The 19,797-nt window shown below is 45.1% G+C and overlaps 1 protein-coding gene across 2 annotated transcripts in view; it reads right to left on the bottom strand.

The window, feature by feature from the left end:
- The window catches only part of fgf14 (fibroblast growth factor 14), a 99,739-nt gene that overhangs the window by 31,663 nt on the left and 48,279 nt on the right, over window positions 1–19,797 (bottom strand). The window contains exon 1 of one of the 2 annotated variants that reach the window (XM_084545106.1): window positions 2,656–2,938. The exons of the other annotated variant lie outside the window; for it this stretch is intronic. Coding sequence (XP_084401232.1) covers window positions 2,656–2,848 — 193 coding nt within the window. The 5' untranslated portion in view covers window positions 2,849–2,938. Of the gene's footprint in view, window positions 1–2,655; window positions 2,939–19,797 lie in introns of those variants that run through there. 2 annotated transcript variants of the gene reach the window in all.

Raw genomic sequence — 19,797 nt, 5'->3', positions numbered from 1 at the left:
AAGAGGAGGTGAAGGAGAATAGAGGCGCACTCCTTGAAGGTGGTGAAGGAGATGCATACCATGACAACGGGTTTTTGGATAACTGGTCTTAAAAATAAAGTGGCATGATAGTGATATTGGTTGTCGATGGCTGAATTTGACCAAAACGCCCTGGCTCACAAACACAATCAGTGGCGATCAATGCAGCCCATAAGAATGGATAATCTAGTGTCTCACTCACTAGATCAATACCCAAAGCCGAAGGGAGCACCGGGACTTTAAGACAGCCCCACTCTCTGAGCCTGACACATCTCCGTGGGAATCTGAATGCGTCTCCGATATATAACCACAGTCTGCTTGACGATCAGAGGAGAAGCTCCTCCATCCTCTGCAGGCTCAGCTGTCACAGCGAAGCCCGGTGTTTGTTTTTTTTTTTGTTTTTCTCACCTGGGAAATGGAGGCGGTCGCGCAAATCTGCCTCACAACACACGTGATCGCCGGTGCATTCGGCTTTATTCGCCCCCACCCCGTCTCCCCCCCCAAAAAACAAAGTCCTTTAAGCGTCTAATATTAAATTAAGCACACCAAACAAGTCATTAGTCTTCCTAAGCTGTGTGCTCTTGTGATAATGCAGCGAATAAGAGGGAAGGAGGAGAGAGAGGAGGAGAGAGAGATGTGCAGGAAAGAAACAGTGCAGGATTTTTTCTAAGGCAGCACCCCCCCCCCAACCCTGACAGAAAAGTCTGATATCACTCGGTAAAGATTTATCTAATTCTCATGTGAGGATGGGTTTAATGAAGCATATTCCCATCGGGCCTTTAATCACAAATAGTAGAAAATTAAAGCAACAGAAAGCAGAGTGTTTGCTCTGATTAGAGCCTCCAAAATGAGGACAAAAATTTTAAACCCCTACATTTTATCTTCTTTTGAGTGCTCATCTTCCAGGCAGCGGGATCCCGCTTTTTTTTTTTGACAGTTCACCAACAGTTGTGCTGGCACAGTTCTTGGGGATTATCATCACTGGTCCGAGACTCGCTTTAGAAAATGGCTGTAACAGGTGAGATGTCGTCAAGTCACTGCCAGGGGTTGCCAGGGCAGGCTGACTTTGCATCCACACATAGTTACTGAAATACACACCACACTAAGGGGGTTTAAAAAAGAAAAAAAAGGCTTACAGTGCCTTGTGTGTGTTTTTTTTTTTCTCTCTCTTGGTGTGGCTAGATATTAATTCCCCCACCAAACGACAACATCATCTGTCCACATCAACATCGTCTGCGGGGGCCTCTGAACGCTACCGACTATTGCCAGTGAAAAGATAGATATGCCACAAGCCAATTTAGAGGTGACAGAGGAGGACAGGCAATTAAACACACAAATATTGGGACAGCCGCGCACACACACACACACACACACACACACAGACAGACAGATCCTAACACATTCACACAGCGCAGCGGGCAGAAGCAGAAACAGCAGCCTGGAGGATAGCCGATTATAACCTTCCATTCTGATGCACCCTGACCCGTGTCCAGATGTGTTCTCCACAGCCTATTATATACATCCTGTTTTGTCAAAGCCAATTTTTTAATCCATGTAATCACTGAGGGCTAGTGAAGGAGACATTTCGTGGCGTTGCTCAATTGCAACGTGAAAGAAGGCAGGATGAGAGAGACTCAGGAATCAAAATGGCTCTCTTTGTGGACAAGATGAAAGACTAAATACTGTTCCTGTGTGTGTGTGTGTGTGTGTGTGTGTGTGTGTGTGTTTGAAAAGGAAACACAGTTTAATGTGAGTTCTTTTTAATAAAATTATACACTCCGAAGAGCGTTTGATCAGTTGAAGTGAGAGAGTATGTCTGGTGCAACAGGTCTGATACCTGATGATTCAGAGAAGAACAGAAAAATGCACCTTCCTTCTTTCATTCTCTAACAAGAGGAAATAATTGTCATAATTTATCTCTTAATTATCCTAATTCCTTATTTATTTATTTATTTATTTATTTTGCAAGAAAAATCACCCTCAGCTTTGGCTTTGATTCCAGCAGTGGTCTGACTGTTGGCAGTGCTCTTTAACCATCCCAGGTTGCCACATTACCGCAGAAATGTTCATGACATATTAATAGTTGGAGCGAGTATCAGCGGGAGCATTAAGAGGCCACTGGCCCCCGGAACTCGCAAAGAATTATGCGGGAAAAGATTGTGTTTGAAAGGCGTAACCTCCTTGACCTTTCCACTCGCATAGAAATGAGTTTTCATCGCCGGCTCTTGTGATGTGCTTATGCGCTGAGGACTTCCTGACGATCAGGCCCCCTTTTCTGAATCACCGAGGTGACAGCCAGGTAAACCTGTCGAAAGCATTTGTTGAAACTCGTCAGGAGCCTGTCAGCCGCCTGGCATTGCATATAAATCGGAGGCGGGTTTGTTATTTTCTACCAACACACAAAAACAGAACGCTTCCCTTGGCTCGTTTTTAACTTTTTACGCACAAAGGTGGCACCTGCGTAATAAATTCACATCATTTGCACGTGGTTTCACTGCACATGCCTCAACGTATGCGTGATGGTTATAGCCTAATTAATCTATCAGAAGGTGGTTAGATGTATGCACATGTTCACACCGAATGCAAAACGTTCTTATGCCGACAAAGCAGGCATTTGGCACACTGAAGTTCCCAGACCTTGTCTCCGTAGTCTCCGCTTCCTGAGGCCGAAGATGCGCACTTTAGAGAAGATGTCGACCAGGTTCCCATTGCAGAGCCCCTTGTTCTTGTTGGGGCTCTTCCTCCGCCGGTTGGTCGAGGGTCGGTCCAAATGCTGCTCCCGTGCCTGCCTCTTCTGCCTGATCAGCCCACTCGCGATAGCAGCAGCCATGGCTCAAAATGTCACAACTGCTCAGGTCCAGTCTGCACACGGAGCACAGACTACACAAACAGCCGCCTCTCGGAGCTCGCAGCCCGGGTCACAGTCCCATGGTGGCGGCTGAGGGGTCCGTTCCGCGGTGTCAAATGTCAAATAAATGTTTTTTTTTCTTTTTCAGTGGCTGGCTTGCTCTTTTGTCCAAACACTACATTATAACTGCGGTATCAACCCAGCTTTCATTATCACGCGAAGAATTCTTGAACATGGTGGGGAAATGAGATCAGTTCATGCGTAATTCCATACATCAGTGAGCATATAGTCTTGACGAGGAGCTATGCCAAACTCACGCAGACGGACAATTCAGAGGATTGTTCATACCTGCACACTGATGTGTTTGCTCTTTGTCTGTGAAATTCCCTGTACCATCGCCTCCTTAAATGTCCGGCTGCAGCGTCCTCGCCTGCAAATTCACCCACTCTTTCCTCCTTTTCGCCCTCCGTTTTCCCCCCTCCTTCTGCCAGACGAGGTTGCTCTATTAGAAGTCGCTGTTTGGGCTGCGGTGGTGGGGACGCCTGTGCATGTGCGCCGCCAGCAATTAAACAAACACAGGCGCCTCCAGCGAAGACCTCAACCCCGGCTGGAGGCGCAGGAGCCCGGGCGAGACGAACTCCAAGTTTGCAAGAATCGACGACGGGGACCCCGCGATGACTGATCAGGAGCCACACGTATGGAGGTGAAAAGAAATACGCAATGGAACTGTAGTTGTTATTTGATCAAAATGAAGTTAGAGGCTCGTTCCAAGCAGCAGCAGCAGCAGTCGATCTATCGGATAATGCTCTCAAAACATATATTCTTCCCTGTAGTCCACATCACAGAATACGCGGTTGGGCGCGATAGGAGCCAGGGAGAGAGAGAAAAAAAGATATAGAACCAAAGCTGATCTGAGTCCTGTGGAGATGACGTCTGCATTGTGTGACAAGCTGCATACAAATACAGAAAGTTGAACCCCCCCGGCGATCTGCACACAATTCCACCGAGTGCATGAAGCCTCCTGCGAAGGGAGATGCGTGTGTGGCGATCGGTGCGTAATGGCAATAAGGAAGGGAAGCGGCGACACTGACAAAACACCGCAATTTATTTCCCCGTGCTCCAAGAAGAGAGAGAAGAAAAGAAAAAAAAAGGGTCGAATGGGAAGCGGTGGTCTCTGGTTTCAGTCTGTATGTCCAAGATCAACAAATCTTCCCCATCAACAAGTCCTAAGCACTCGTTAGTACACGCCTAAGTGAAGAGGGTGCCCTCCCTCCCTCCCTCCCTCCCCCCCGACGCCCTCCCTCTCGACCACCGAGCCCCCGCTTGAAGGAGAGTGAGCAGCCGGTCTGCATGCTGGCGTTGTGCACTGTGAGATGTTAAATGTTGAAGTTGGGGCTTTGCAGGAGGCTGCATTTACTCCAAAACTGAAATCGCAGGAATGCTAAAACATGAGCTGACACAGTGGCCATTGTTTAACTGCTGTCCCCTCTCTGTTATAGCCAGAGATAAATGGATTGCTGCAACTTTTTTTTTTTTGCACCGTCTCATAAAAAAAAAATGTCACTTGTTCCAGATGCTGTGCGGCAAAGAAGCACATTCGTATCGTTTTAACTGGGAGCGATTCAGGCTCCGCTTTCAGCACCACGGACAGCGCCTCGGATTTCAGCACCGCGCAATCACGGAGAGAAAGGTTTTCTTCTTCAGCCGAGCATCATAAACCTTTTACCTGAACGTCCCCCCCTGCTTGACGGTGGGACGTCTCAGGCTAAACCGCGAGCAGCTGAAATACGGTCCACCTCACCCACCACCACCACCACCACCAAATGAACCGCCTGGACCTCGGCTTAGGTGCCGAATTGTCAATAAAAGCCGGGAATATGTGATCATTGCCTTGATATTTTTTTTTTTTTTTTTTGTGGGGTGGGGGGACGAATTTCACCCGAGTCTCAATCACAGGCACAGGAATTAAAACTCAAGAGAGCCATCTGCTGTTTGTGGCTGTAATTAAACATTCGGGCTCACGGGGGAACTGGAGCGTTGCATCGCCGTCCTCTGGTGTGCGTTCACTCCTGCGCACGGCCACGCACACTTGTTGATATGGAGCGTGTACGTTTATGAGACGGATTGCACTGGCAAATGAATGAATAAAGAGTTTTCAGGGAGAGGTGTTATTTACAAAAGCTTTAAAGTGAATGTGGTTGAGGACATGCATGTTTCGTTTCTTATAGATAGATATCTCTATTTAGACTATTTGGGATCATCCTTTAAGCTGAGGTATACACGCAGCAAAGTTTACCCCCTCACCCCCACCCCCACCGACTCCAGCACAGGCTGCCTCCTGCTCAGCAGTGCTATAGGAGGCATGCAGTTAACGCTTCAACCAGCAGCCGACACTGTCAGCTCAACAATTGTCCCAGAACGACATGCATGAGCGGCGCCGTCACGGTTCTGAATCAGAAAGGGTGCACGGATAATGGTTTCTCTCAGTCTTTCTGGGGGACGCTTGTACCGTATCAGCAGCTCAGTGGAAAACAAAGCAGCAAAATTATGAAGTATCATCCCGCAGATTCATTAAAAGCAGCATCCAGAATAGTTTGCTGAATAACAAGTTGTGAAACCATGTGTTAGACACTGAATCTGTTTGGCATACATCTCCTTATCTCATATTCTTTCATTGCAACAGAGGCATACACAGATTCTTCAGATCTGATAGCAGCAAATATGCCTCCAAATGAGAGGCCTTTCATTTTTTTTTTTAAAGCCACCCAGCATGATCAGTTTTCTTCTCACAGCGCAGACACACATGCAAAAGCCTTCCCACAGGATGCACTGCAGGATGAATGCACCCCTATCACCCTCAGCCCAGCACAGTGTGTTCAATCAAAAATCACCCCGTTCAGTATCATGAAGCAAAACAACGGGCGCACATACCTACATTTTTTTTCCTCCTGTATGTGAATGTATGAGAGTCCATGGCAGTCCCATTCCAAAGCCCTCTAAGCCAAGAACTTTCCCTGTGACTCCTATTGCCCCATTTATACTGCCCCTCTTCCAGGATCTAACAGGGTTACGGTGCACTGACAGCCTTCCCCCGAGCTGTTCACTTTAATTTGTTCACGATCGCCTTAAACACTTCATTTGTTCTTTGAGTTAGGAGAAAGCCGGTTAGATTAACGCGTTTGGACACTTCGTCGGAGGCTAGGCGCAAATGCATTAGGACTAAATGTTGCCTTAGGATGGAATTTGCAAGAAATTAGCCAGTTGCTAAGAGGACGCAGAGGAAATGAGAGGAAGGCAGTTTCTTGTTTCTCGGTACACACATCAGCCAGAACTACACCGTGCACGACTGACCTCTGTGGAAAACATAGCCACCCGAATGCACCGGTATTCAGAAAAGCCACAGTCCCGTCAGGTCAGAACATTTAAATCCAATCTCCTCAGAGGAAATTAAATTATCTTAGTTAGATGTCCCGCCGCCGAGGCAAAGCAAATGTCACCCAGCAAATCTGGGGTAAACAACCCATTTGATTATTGCTATTACTTTGCTCCGGGCCTGTGTTCTTTTATCACCCATCCTGATAGGGGAAAACAGGATCAGCACTTCTCAGGCACGGCGAAATTAAAGAAGCTTAACTCGCTGGAATCAAATTACATTGCATTATCAAAGAGAGGGAGCTAATTTAATTTGAAATGAGTAATGATTTCGCTTAGCCAGGATTTAGCCATGTCATTTTCTTCTCTACCCTCGCCCCTCGCTCGCTCCCCGTCGCTTCGGCTGTTTAATCATTGAACATCACGAGTCCATCTACTGAGGCAATAAAAAAGCTCGGAGAACCTCGCTTATGGACTCGGAGCATCCTACAGTGCTCGCGTACGTGTCTCATTTGTTCTGATGAGTCTAATAGTGCAAGCTAAACGGACGGACCGAGACAGACGAGCACACATCAAGAGCTCGTAAAAGCGGGATGAATAGAGAGCTTGTGTTAAGTGCTCATGAATTAAGAGTTCACAGCCTGGCCCTGGAGATGAGAAGGCCAGAAAATACAGAGGGTCATTATCTGAGGATCATCAATATCAGAAGTAGTTTTGTATTTGGAAAATATGGAAACAGTATATTTATTGATAGAGCACATGCTGTCAGAAATGTGTTATAAACACATAGAGGGAGATAAAACTTCTTCTTACAAGTGTCTTATCTGTGGCCCCTTGATTGTGATCTTTGCTGATTATTGCTATGAAGTTCATGTAAGGGTAGAAGTATGTAGATTTCGCACTTTGCAAACTCATCCCACGGGCCAGACTGGACCCTCAGGTAGGCCGGTTTTGGCCCCCGGGCTGCATGTTTGACACCCCTGCAATAAAGAGATGTATCACCTGTGTGTGTATCCCCTACAATAGATCGTGGCCGGCATGCTCCCAGCTTCAAGAAGCAGGACAAAGGACCGGCACAAAAAGGCAGGTAATGGACCGTTGTACGCTCTTTTTAGAAGAATTTCACGACTTTACCTTCACCCTGAAACCATCTCTTCTGACGGGGGATTGAGCCCGTTCCAATCCACCAGACTCCATGGGCAAAAATATGTGTTGAGTCATAGTGTGACTAGTTGGCATCCTAGCAACTTCTATTCTCTGCGAGGTCAAATGACTGTTTTCATCAATGGAGTCTGGCGGCTTCGAACAAAGCAACACAACCAGTTCAGTTTCCCTGTGGGTAAATGTTTTCTGAGAGAAAGGTAAAGCAGTGATTATATTCTAATTATTAGAATATTATTAGAGGCAACGGAGGTATAAAAGCATTAACCTAGTAGATACCAAACAAGAAACATCACTTTGGGCTGGATTCAGGTCCGAACGAGAGGCCTTTCATTTAGTTTTTAAGTTATGAGGTCAAATGCATGATCATCTTCATTCATTCATTCATTCATTCACCTTCTGTAACCGCTTGTCCTGTGAAGGGTCGCAGGGGGGCTGGAGCCTATCCCAGCTGTCATCGGGTGAGAGGCGGGGTACACCCTGGACAGGTCTCCAGTCTATCGCAGGGCAAGGTGACCATCTCTCTAGTATTATCAGTAAAGGTTAATTTGCTCATATGCACGTAGCCTACGCTGGTGCGAGCCAATTATACTTGTACGTTCGTCAGTCTGGCTCACTCTGTAACAACGCCACCCAAACACTAGTCTACGCTGTGTCTTTTTTGCCAGTCGGGTTGATTTCTGTTTCTACTTCCTGCTTCACTTTCAGCAATGGCAACTGAAACTTAAGACATACATAAGAGTCATACAAATTTTTGTATCTCCGAACCTCCTCAGTTAACCTTTCCTCGATGTGTTCCATCTTTATTGATCCAAAGCAATCAATTCGAAAATTGCGGGGATGGAGAAGCAGCCGGAAATACTAAAGCAGAAACACGCTACTACCAAGTGGACCAATCACAGCTCTTGTGGTCTGCGTTGCATAGTTACATTTCTGGGGAGGTGCACGTCCAGCTACGGTGTTAGGGTCTGCACTGTCGCCGTAGCTACATCACTGAATTGACCCAGAAGTCAAAACCGCCTCTAACTTACAGAATAGTTGCTGGACACCCCACAAGAAAAAAGTGATGTGTCAAGAGCAAGCTGCGAGAACAAAATTACATAATTTTGTTCTCGCAGCCCAAGGTGCAAGAACAAATTTCTTGCTTGCTGCGGAGCATGTAACAGCCTTAACTTAATGTTTGAGGGTTTATGGGTTAGTCAGGTAACACCCTGACTAAGCTCATACAGCACCATTTAAAAGAAACCAAACTATCCCTTTAAACTTATCTTGGAACCCCCCGACTAGAAAACTACTTTTGTCATAAAAAATGTAAGTATTTCCTTGATAAATCTGATCAAACAAAAAAAAAAGGTGATAATCATGTCATAAAATGCACACACCACAAAATATATGATTGCCAAATGAGGCAAATGTCCAAGAATATTATTTCTGTACTTTGCAGAAGCATTTAAATCCAGGATGGGAGACTTTTCTCATGATAAATGCCGCTCATTTGTGACTTTCTCCTCTGGCTCTCTCCTGCAGCCGCCTGATAACACGCTGACGAATGAATGAATGAACAAATGAATGAATGAGCAATCTTTCTGGATTTGAACAATCGAGAAAGCTCTGAAGTGATGCTTCATTGCCGCCGAGTTCACCAATGCTCCGCCGCGGATGAATATTTAAAAAGGTGCGACCTTAAAGGGATTTCGTTCCAAAGAGCGGAGCAGCTTGCACATTAAGTCTCCGCATGCCCACGGACCTTTAAATAGATACTTCATCATCTCATGCGGAGTGTCACAAAATAATTTGAATTTACATCGCATAATCGCTGCAAGGTATACTAAATATGCCACCGTGGAATATGTATGGCCACTTTACAATATGTCTGTCTGCTGTGAGCGTGATGGAGTGGTGCCCTTCCCTCGGGGAGCAAGCGGGCCTGAGGTGTGGAGCCCTCCGACAGAGACATTAATGAAACGCGGTGGCTTCAAACTGTTAGCTCCACTTACCGACAGCAACATTGCGCGATTTCTTGTTGAACTAAACACAACGTAAAGCTCAAAAGCTACGATAATAAAAAGGAGAGAGGAAGCTGGAGGATGGGCTTGTGGGGGAGGCATTATTGGCCTTCATGTGAAGTTGGGGGTCCATTATAATTAAATTCTGATTGAATCGCAACGATGCGGCTTGGAGGGATGTCAGGTCTTGACGGCTGCATGTCTGGAATGAAAGGTCGCTCTGCAGAAAACAGATGTATGTGGCTGAAGGGGGTTTGCCACCGTGCACTTTTGCACATTTAAAGAAAACCTGATTACAGCAAGCGGAGGGGGAAACAATTGGGCATGAGTGGCAGTGATTAAACAAACCCCCGTGGCCTCGTTGCTGGCAATGATTACTAAATAATAGCCCAAATTAAAAGCAAAAAAACAAAAAAAAAAACATTTATGTGGTGCATAATTCGGGATGACGTTAACGAGGGTACTTAAGGACTCTAATGTGAGCGAGGAGACAAATATAAAGATATAAAGAGAGAGACAATTTAAAGCAAGGGATCAAAAGAGGCGAAACACTGTCACAACCCACTGGGGAGTAAACCTAGTGGTCGCACACATCCTGTCTGTCTCCTGCTTTCTAAGTCACACACACACACACACACACACTGCTCCATTCTTTGATCCTATTTTAAGTCTGCAGCAGTGATGGAATGTGCCTTGTCAGCAGCACTGCAGAGTGAGGTTCCTTGGAGAAGCCCTGGGCAGTGTGGGAGAATATCAATTAGCCCGAGCCCCCTCTGGCGAGGTCTGCTCCCGGAGCTGAAGGCTGACAATGAGCGCGCGTGTGTGTGTGTGTGTATGCTTGATAGTTTGCCTCAGCGTGTAGGTAAGCAAACGCCTAGGTGTGCAGATTAATATGAATAATTTTCCAATGCAGGTGAACGGCCCGGGTGTATTTCAGCGGCGCGAGGCTTCATAAAATGGTAATGAGGGCGGCGTCAGGTCAGGTCGAGCTCCGTTTGCGAATGCAGAGATGAGATACGGAGGCAATCAGGTCGGCAGTTGCTGCCGTGGACGCAAAAGGGTATCGGTTTTGTTGCGCCTGCACAAGATGCAAACACGCCGCCGGGCACGCACAGAGAAAGGATGACAAGATTATTATTCTTTTTTTTTTTTTCTTCAGCGTTTCTTCTCTCTTTAAAGGACCTTAACTGAGCCACTGACCTTCAGGCGTGGTCATTTTCTTTTCTTTTTTTTCTTAAACTGGCTTCCTGTCAAGCTGCAGATGAGGCCTGAAGGGAATGCTGTTGTAAGGAGGCTACCTTCGAAAGCATTACTGCTTCTGACAGCTCTTAGACACTACTGTCAAATTACTACACACACACACACACTACACAAACACAGAGTGGGTCTTCTTTGAAGAATATGCCTGCATCGCGTGTATGAAAGTAAAAGCAGGCCTAAAAATGACAGTAAAAGTGCAGGAAATGTAATCTTGCGTTCAAAAGTACACATAGTGTGTAGTTTTCTTTACCCCTATTTTGCAGAATTTAACTTATACCCACAAACTCCAGTATACTCCAGTTCACTTACTTGATGAGCGTCTAAAGATTTATTATGCATGTAAAATAAATACTTGACTATCATTTGTCTTGCCTGGACTTTCTGCTTGTTGTCCAGCAACTAGTTTCCAGCCAGAAATTGTCTGGGACAAACAAACAACCCCAGTGCAGTGACAAATTGTTGCTTTCACGCTTTTGTCTTTATATGGGTTAAACCAATTAGACATACCATAATAATTACTGAGCTTTAGAGGTGCTGTCAGTGCTTAAGGTTGTGTTGCGTTGCCATGCAGAAATAAGAGCATCAATTAGTCTAAGTGGTGCACCGAAGAACAGTCGGCCTGCAGAGTCTGCGTGGATGGGCGTACGCATGATTCTTGTGCCTGTTTCTCGCTGGCACGCGAACGTGAAAGCAAACTGAATGAGGCAACGTGCATTTAAATGCAACTAGTAAATAGTTGTGCGCATCACTGGTGCAGATCTTTGAAATGAAAGAAAGGGAATTATCAAACTCAGCGTGTTGCAGTTTCACGTTTATGAACCACTCCACTGCAAAAATGCAAAAAAAATTGTTGTATGTGAATAAAACTTAATTTATGACCTTTTCCTCTTGTTAATGACACAATCATGATCGTTAAACTTACACCACTGTGAAATATACTGTCTGATAGATGTGTTCATAGAGTATTCTTGTTCTTGTTTTAATGTTTCCCTCCCAGCGGTCTATTAAGGTATGCTCGTATGATATGCTCCATAGACCTCCAATGAGATAGAATCTGAATGGGACTTCAGTCACTCCTGATTGAGAACACCAATAAAGTTTTCCCCAGGAGACAATGAAAGACTAATGATGTCTGTAATGACCAAAATGATAGGGCTAGTTGTCATTAGTCAGGGCTGCACTTTGGCTGCTGTGACCTTAGAATAAAGTAAGAAAGAAAAAAAAAACAGATGATACAGTGCCACTAGAGAAGATCCGGGCCACGAGAGTTTGACACGGAGCTAATGGAAGTGACGAGGAGTGCAGTGATTAGTCTGAAGTGACGGGGTTAATGCTCTCGTGCGACAGCGGTTATTAACCAGCAGACGTTACGCCGCCGCTCAGGCGCCCATTACCGCCGTCGCAGATCAAACGCTGCCACAGCTTTGAATTCATCAAAGACGGCACCTATGCCGAGATGAGGCGACTCTTATCGGAGAGGTGTGCCGCGGCGGCTTGAAAAATGAAAAAATGGCACACGAGAGTAGGTTTAACTTCATCAAAATGACACACGGTGAGGTTTTTAAGTCCCCGTGTTGCAGCCTGGCAGCATGTCCTCTTGGCCCTGTAATCCTGGATAGATGGACAATGTCCCCCCCAATAATAAAACATAATAAAACAAGACAGCTGATGCTACTGTAGTCACAACTAATAGAGCTGTTATGATGTAGAAAAACTCAAATTTAGACAATTAAAGTGAAGTATGTGGCCAAAGTCCTGAATAAAATCCATGTTGAGTATCTTGAAGAACTTACCACACTTACGTAAGATAACTTTTGTGCTGTAGAATCAAAATCAGGAAGTATTAACAGTATAAAAGATATAAAAGAGCACAGCAACCAGGAAGTAAGTGTATTAAGAATATTGTGGACTAGGTTTAGTAAGTGTGTCTCTTATCTCTTCGTGCCATCCCAGACTGACTCAGTGATGTTGAGATCACAGCTCTGTGTGAGCCGCGCCATCTGTTGCACGACTCCTTGCGTTCCTTACTGAAGTAGAAGTAGTTTTTTTTCTTACAAGTTTGGCCGTGTGAAGTTCTCCACGCAGCAGAATGAATCCGGGAGGCGAGTGGAAAACTACCTGACGGTTGGTTACGGTTCTAATGATAAGACAAAGTGTATAAAACTGCGGATCGATGACTTGTATTTTAAAAAACCATAAGAACCCGTTGACTTGCAGACAAAAAGAGTAAAATGTGTAATTTTCAGTTCATGCATCAGCAAATTTGCACGTGACACCCTGACCTATAACCTCACAGGAATTTGTGTGGCATCATGATACACTTTGTGCATCAACTCTAAAAGGAAATAGCAGCTTAGAGTATGAATTATCATGTTGCTCTTACCAGTGGGCTCGATTATTAACTTAAAAAATATTTGCTGTATAGTTTGATCGAGAAGAAAGACGAATGCTTACATCAGGTCCCTTCAAACCGACAAAGATAAGAAGGGGGATTAGGTTTACAGTTACCCAGTTCATTTATCATGTGGTTTAGTGATCTGCCACAGGCTCGTAAATACATTTTACTGCATGATTTTTAACATGATGCTGTAAATGCAGGAGCAGATCTTGATTTTTACTGCTTTACTTTAATCTGCTTTACCACCGTTTGGCCACTAGAGGGCAGTGCAGAGCTCAGTTGGGCACTGCTGCAGGACTACAGTGTTGATCAAGGAAGACAAAATGCTGTGCACAAAGAATAAGAAGCTCTTATCTAAAAGTGTTTTCTTTAAATAAATGGTTCCAAAATCTTAGTTGGGTTCAAGCTATGGCTTCTACCCACAAACATGCACAAAAAGTCCTCAATAAAAAGGAGGAACTCAAACCCAAGTTTAATTTCAAATGCAGCATCACTTAGTGTGAAAAGATTCCTTGAATCCTTTAAGGCCCGGGCTTCCAGGAAACACAGAAACACCCCGTCGAGTCAGTGCCGTTCTCCTGAATGCCACCAGCATATTTAAATTTTAAATGCCGCACTGCATTTGGACAATCCTCTGTCACGGCGTTGGACTGAGCCGAAACTGAAGCTGTTTACAAAAAGAAAAAGAAAAAGACACTATTTTCTTTAAGACGACCAAGATGCCCTCAAGTGGCCAAAACTGGCTACTTCATAAATGCTCATGCTTGGCCCCATGTGTCGGATCATTTACTCAAATTCAAATTTTGGTCAATCAATGCCCATAAAGCACCTGACATCGCGACGAGAACCGCTGTGAAATTAGAGTGGAGTCAACTAGAGGAAGTGATGTTGTGCTGCGAACTAATATTAGAGTCAGCAGTGATAAGCCATAATCTGATTGTGGGTTTCTGGGTCCTGTGAAGCACTCATTGATCCACTGCTGCCAGCTGGTACTTGCTACATGCATATGCATTCATAACGCACATAAATTTGCACGTGTGTACGAGAGCACGGAAGTGAAAGGCAGGAGGTGAGTGGGGGCAGAAAAGGGACCAAAAATAGAAGAAAAACTAAAGAGGGCTTTTGTTTTTGTTTCTGCAAGTTATGCAATGGAGGCACAGAGGTCTCAGTGATATATAGATCAGAGCCTTAGGACACACACTTTCCGATAGCAGTCAGTGGTGCAGTGCTGTAGGTTCACACTACACACACACACACACACACACACACGGTAACTGGTGTGAACAGGAGATGACCACTGCTGGCGTTGTGTTTATGTGCTCCTCATTTAATGCAGAAATAGACATTAGCCTTCACCGATCAATCACTTCCTATCTAACTACGCTGTGTCAAAACAGATCGGCGATTATTAATGGCAGAGAAAAGAATAAACATGAATGCAGGTCATTCCTTCATAATGATTTAGATGTAACAAATTAGGTAGAACTAAAAAAAACAAAACAAAGCGAGCGTTGCAGGAGACCATATAGACTGAGGACAATAGACAGAATAATAAAATCAAACCCTACACATGCCCAAAGGGTCCAATTAACATATATGCAAATCGAGATAATGAAATAATAATGACAGAGATGTGGGCTTTATTAAAACGAACGTAGGCATGATTACCTTTAAGCTGTTTTTTATTTTTTATTTCCCACTCCGTGTCAAACTGAGTGATATAAAAGAGTGGAGGAAAAGATAAAACAGCCCTCTCAAACACAGAGTGTTTCATTTGCATGTCTGCTGTTGGGGCCTAATGAGAAATGACACATTTGTAATTACAGTGGACTATAATTAGCTGGTGTGTAAGTGAGATGCCAGAACCCAGGCTTTAATGACTATAGGCCACAAATGGAGAAGCGCTATATATGTATTTTTTTATTTGCAATATTGCAATTTGTAAAAAGTTAATGCAAATTTTATTTACATGTTAAAACAGAGATGGGACTTGATAATTTAGCAAGACAAAAGCTGCTATGTGGACGTTAACGTTGGCCTTCACCGTGCCGCTGAAGCTCGCTCACCTCCTCCTTCACGCCTACTTACGGAGGAGGTGGAGGAGGACGAGGACGAAGAGGAGGGACGCGTTTCTATCCCGGGCCTCGGGACGTTTAAGGTTTTGGCAGAAGACGATGAGCAGCAGCAGCAGATGATCATGTTCGCTGCAGACTGACACACCTCTGACCTCAGCGAGCATCAGACGTCATCACGCAGCAATGCACGCTCGAGAGTAGTTTACTTCTTTTTGAGGAAACCGGCCTCAGATTCATCCTGCAGCATTGGGGAGGGGGAAGCTGCTGAGTAAGCTGCTGTATTGTGTCAGTGACTGCTTACAAGTAAATGCATCATTAATCCAATACCACAAGAAGTATTGTGGTATTGCTAGCTTTACTTTTGGTGCAAAAACACAAAGTCTCTGTTGAAATTTCTACAATAATGCAACAAGTGAGAACCCCAGTTATATTCTGATAGAATATCAGTGGATGGAACATAGAAGAATCAACAACTTTCATGAATAAAAATGTCTTTTAAGTCATTGCCTGTGACCAGATGAGCCAACATTCATTTATCCTCCATTCATTATCTGAATTAATGCAATATTTGTCTATGGGCATCTGTGGCAACATTCATGGGGGGGAAAAAAAGGCTGCATATATGGCTATGAGCGCAGAATGCAGGAAGCTGTGACAGTAAGCTTTGCACATATGGTCCATCAGAAATGTATCTACGTAACAAGACAATGAACTTTGTTGTGATTTTTTTTTTTTCTTGCAGAGTGATAGAGAAAAGAAGGAGTAGCCACAGTGAGCTGTTAGATGAAGAGCTGCACTTGACGGACAACTCAGCAAGATAACCGACTCCTTTCGCTGTACTTCTCATTCTGTATGATGGCAAAAAAATCCCTTCATTACCTGACTTGTTTATTAAACAGTTTGTTTTCCTGCCCCCAGTATTCCACTATGTGTAGTATTAAAGCATATACGCTACAGGTGTCTGCAAATCTGACAAGGGGTGCTTGAGACTTCCACTTTAACCTTTTATATCCCGCTACAAGTGATGACTATTTGACAGTTAAAATGTGTTTTCTTTTATTTATCAGTTCAAAAATCCGTTTTCTATAAAGATCATCTAAATATATCTTCTTTTTTTATTCCCCATAATACAAGACAGGCAGATTCAAAGGAAGAAAAATGGGTCTTTGGGGGCACAGTAAACCTTTTGTTGACATTCATACACATTCATCACATTCAGGAGTATATACACCGATCAGGCATAACGTTATGACCACCTTCCTAATATTGTGTAGGTCTCCCTTGTGCCAGAGAATGGACAAGGGTCTTCTTAGGGTGTCCTGTGGTGGGTCCTACGGGTTGAGGGGAGGGTCCTCTGTGGATCATCCCACAGATACTTGATCAGTTTGGGATCTAGTGAATTTGGAGGCCAGGTCAACACCTTGTGCTGTTTTTCATGTTTTTTTGAGTTGTTTCTAAACCTAAATTTTTTTGTGTGTGTGTCTGTGTCAGGCTGCATCCTGCTGGGGATGGCTGCTGCCATCAAGGAGTGTCATGGCTATGGGGTGAGGGCGCCTGGTCTGGTCTAGGTGGGTGCTACATGTCTAAGTAACATCCACATGAATGAATGCCAGGTCTAAACGTTGCCCAGCAGAACATTGTATTGTCACAAGATGGTCAAAGTTATTCACGTCACCTGTCGGTGGTTTTAATGTTATGGCTGATCGGTGTATGTCTCTATGTAATATAGCGTTGTGAGGCATAATGATGACGGCAGAAAATTAAATTTGATCAGTGTGATTCTGTCAAGGTTAAAGCGCTGTTCTGTATCAAATCATTATGTATATAAGGCAACCTGCTGCATAAACCATGTGTCAGAACAACATCACACAATGTCATCACAGCAATGAGTCATTTAGGTTGATGTATAGTCAGCAGCAGGTGACTCTGGCAAGGCGGCGCCTATTTCCCAGGGGATGCATGTTTTCTGTTAAAACCTCGCTTCAGTGTTTTTCCAGCCGATAGAGGAGCTGACCTTTCGACACGGCTCTAAAAATAGCAACACTCTGAAATAAAGGGGAGCTCCTGGGATAAGTAAGATGCTTGTGAAGAACAGACGCACACGGATGTCTGCTCACACGAAAGGACCCAACACACATATGCAGGCGCATTAGCACACGCACACACACACCGCACTGCCCTCTCCATCAGCCCCCCCCCCCGACACCTGGTCAATTTCTGCTCAGGGAAATGCGCTCATTTCCCTTCGACAAGCTCAAATTAGATTGGTTTAACTCATCTGTTTTATGGACTGGTCTTGCATTTCTGCTGGCTAACAGAAAACGTGTTGCTACTTTTAGCATGTGCACAAACTGTTGCCTCTTGTGTTTTTGCTTTTTAAAAATCAAGAATGCCTGCAATGAAAGGAGTGGTTTGTCCTGACGGGTCAACAGCGTGTCAGACCGGGGCAAGAACTCCAGGCGAACCTTTTCTCCCGAGTGAAGCAAGCATCCGTTTCCCCCGAACACATCTGTTGAATCACCCGCACAGAGGAGTGAGTCCTGCCACCTTGTCTCTTGTTTGCACACACACACGCTCGGAGATACGTTTGCCGAGGGACGCGGGGAAAGATGGTGCTGCTGGAGAAAACTAAAACAGAGTCTGCTGTGCAATCACACCGTTGCTAAGTAACACACAAGAAGCTCCCCGAAGTGCACTCCGGCAAGTTCAGTGGCTTGTCACAAGCCTACACACGGTGCACAGGTAAACACACTGAGTCAAGTTTGCACGTCAACGCCCGCCACGGTGTACTTCATGCCCGCACAAGTAGGCTGATCTGTAGACGTCCTGAGGCGCTTTCTGCTGAGGGTGAATTTACACAAGTGTGTAAGGCCTCTTTAAAATATATTGACAAAAAGAAAAAGCGTTGATGACATTTAGTTGTCAAAAGCGAAGGTAGAAAATGTGAAAGGGGGGGGTTGAAGTGAAGAGTGAGAGAGAGAGAGAGAGCTGCGCCGTGCTGCAGCAGCAGAAAAAGCCGGGCCATGTAATTTATGGGTGCCTATACTCATAAAACATGAATCTTGTCCATGAAGTGCTGAATCATTTGGTGCGCCGCGCGCCCACTGGTCCGCCTCCCTCTCCCACGTATATGCATGTGTACACAAGCAAATAAGCACAGTAGCAGGGACGCACACATTCACACACACACTCACACACACACACACGTGGAGTCCACCCACACCGAGTCCATCTCTCATTCACACACTCCAGCGCGAGCCTGCTGCAAGCCTTCGCCTTCAATCTAAACCGGGCCGAAACGTGATTTATCGGCAAGTTTTACATTTTAAAACCACAATAAATGTACGCGCACACACACACACACACACGCTGAAAACACAAACAAGTTCTGGCTGTCCGATTCCCTCCACTACCCCCCATCCCCGCAGCACCCGGCCCACCCAACTTCTCCTTCCTCTCGCGGCGCTTGATGTGCTAGCTTGAGCATTCCCAATAAAACAATTTTATTATAAGCCCTCTCCCTTTGGATCCGGTAAGTGGCTGAGTTCAGCTGTTCGGGACTCAATACGACCGTTAGCATGACTTCATTAGGATAAGTCCGGTGCAGCATTAGCTGATTAAACACAATGCCGCCTCACCCATGTTCAACGGCTCAGAAAACAATGTGCATCTGCTGCCACGGCCGCGCATTCCCAAGTTAGGGAGACGGTAAAGCATCGACTTTTAATCACTCATTACTGCACATGATACTTTCCAGTAATTACAGCGGCTAAACAATATATAGGGCCTATTATGCTCTATTATTTTTGCACAGATGAAAGTAAGCGATTGGAGAGACACCAAATCGGAATTAAATTATTTGCTCGACAGTGTCACAGTCAAAGTCTGCTGCCAATTAGAGAATGAGTACAAACTCATAAACTCAATATTTATTTGGCATGCTGCAGAGGAGGGAGTTGTTTCACTCCGGAGCTGTCCAAATGTTTAATTTTCCGCTTATTCATGGTGAGCATTTAAACACAGGCATCGCGTTCACGGGGCAGGATGCGGAGGGGCAGAGCCAAGCCGAGAGTGCAAGAGGAGAGCCAGAGACGAAATCCCCTCTCTGAGACGCCTCTGTGCTCCCTTAACTTCACTCCGAAGGCCTCTATGCTCGACTTTATTGGAGCGAAGCGTCCAGATGCAACACTCACGGTGGCCCTGCGCTCCAGCCTTTACTGTCCGGTGCACCGGCGGGTACAGTAGCAAAGAGATTAGAGTGTGTTCACATGCAGAGGGCACACATTGATCTTTGCTGCATAGCAATAAACAGTGGACACTTTGTTGAATATTCATGACCCTCTGTGCTCCAAGGTGATGCGTCTGGGGTGGACAAGGGAAAAACCTGTCAGTGGCAGCGGACTAGGACATCGTGGAGGACTGTGAATCCTGTGGCTGGCTCCCTCTGCTCGCTCCCTCCACCCTCCCTTTTTCAATTTAAAAGCACTGCATGGCAAACAGGCACCGTCCCAATATGTTTATTCAAGTGAGGTCACTAACATACAATGCGGAAAAATACACATTTATGAGCTAAAGATGATAATGTTTTATATACGAGGGCTGCTCAAATGGAGTAGATGATATAAAAGAGGAAGAAAACAGGGATCAGCTGAGGGCAAA

Source organism: Chelon labrosus (genome assembly GCF_963514085.1).
Source record: "Chelon labrosus genome assembly, chromosome: 5".
Taxonomy (NCBI): Eukaryota; Metazoa; Chordata; class Actinopteri; order Mugiliformes; family Mugilidae; genus Chelon; species Chelon labrosus.
Note: the sequence above shows the minus strand (reverse complement) of the source record. Positions and strands in the feature narration are given on the sequence as shown.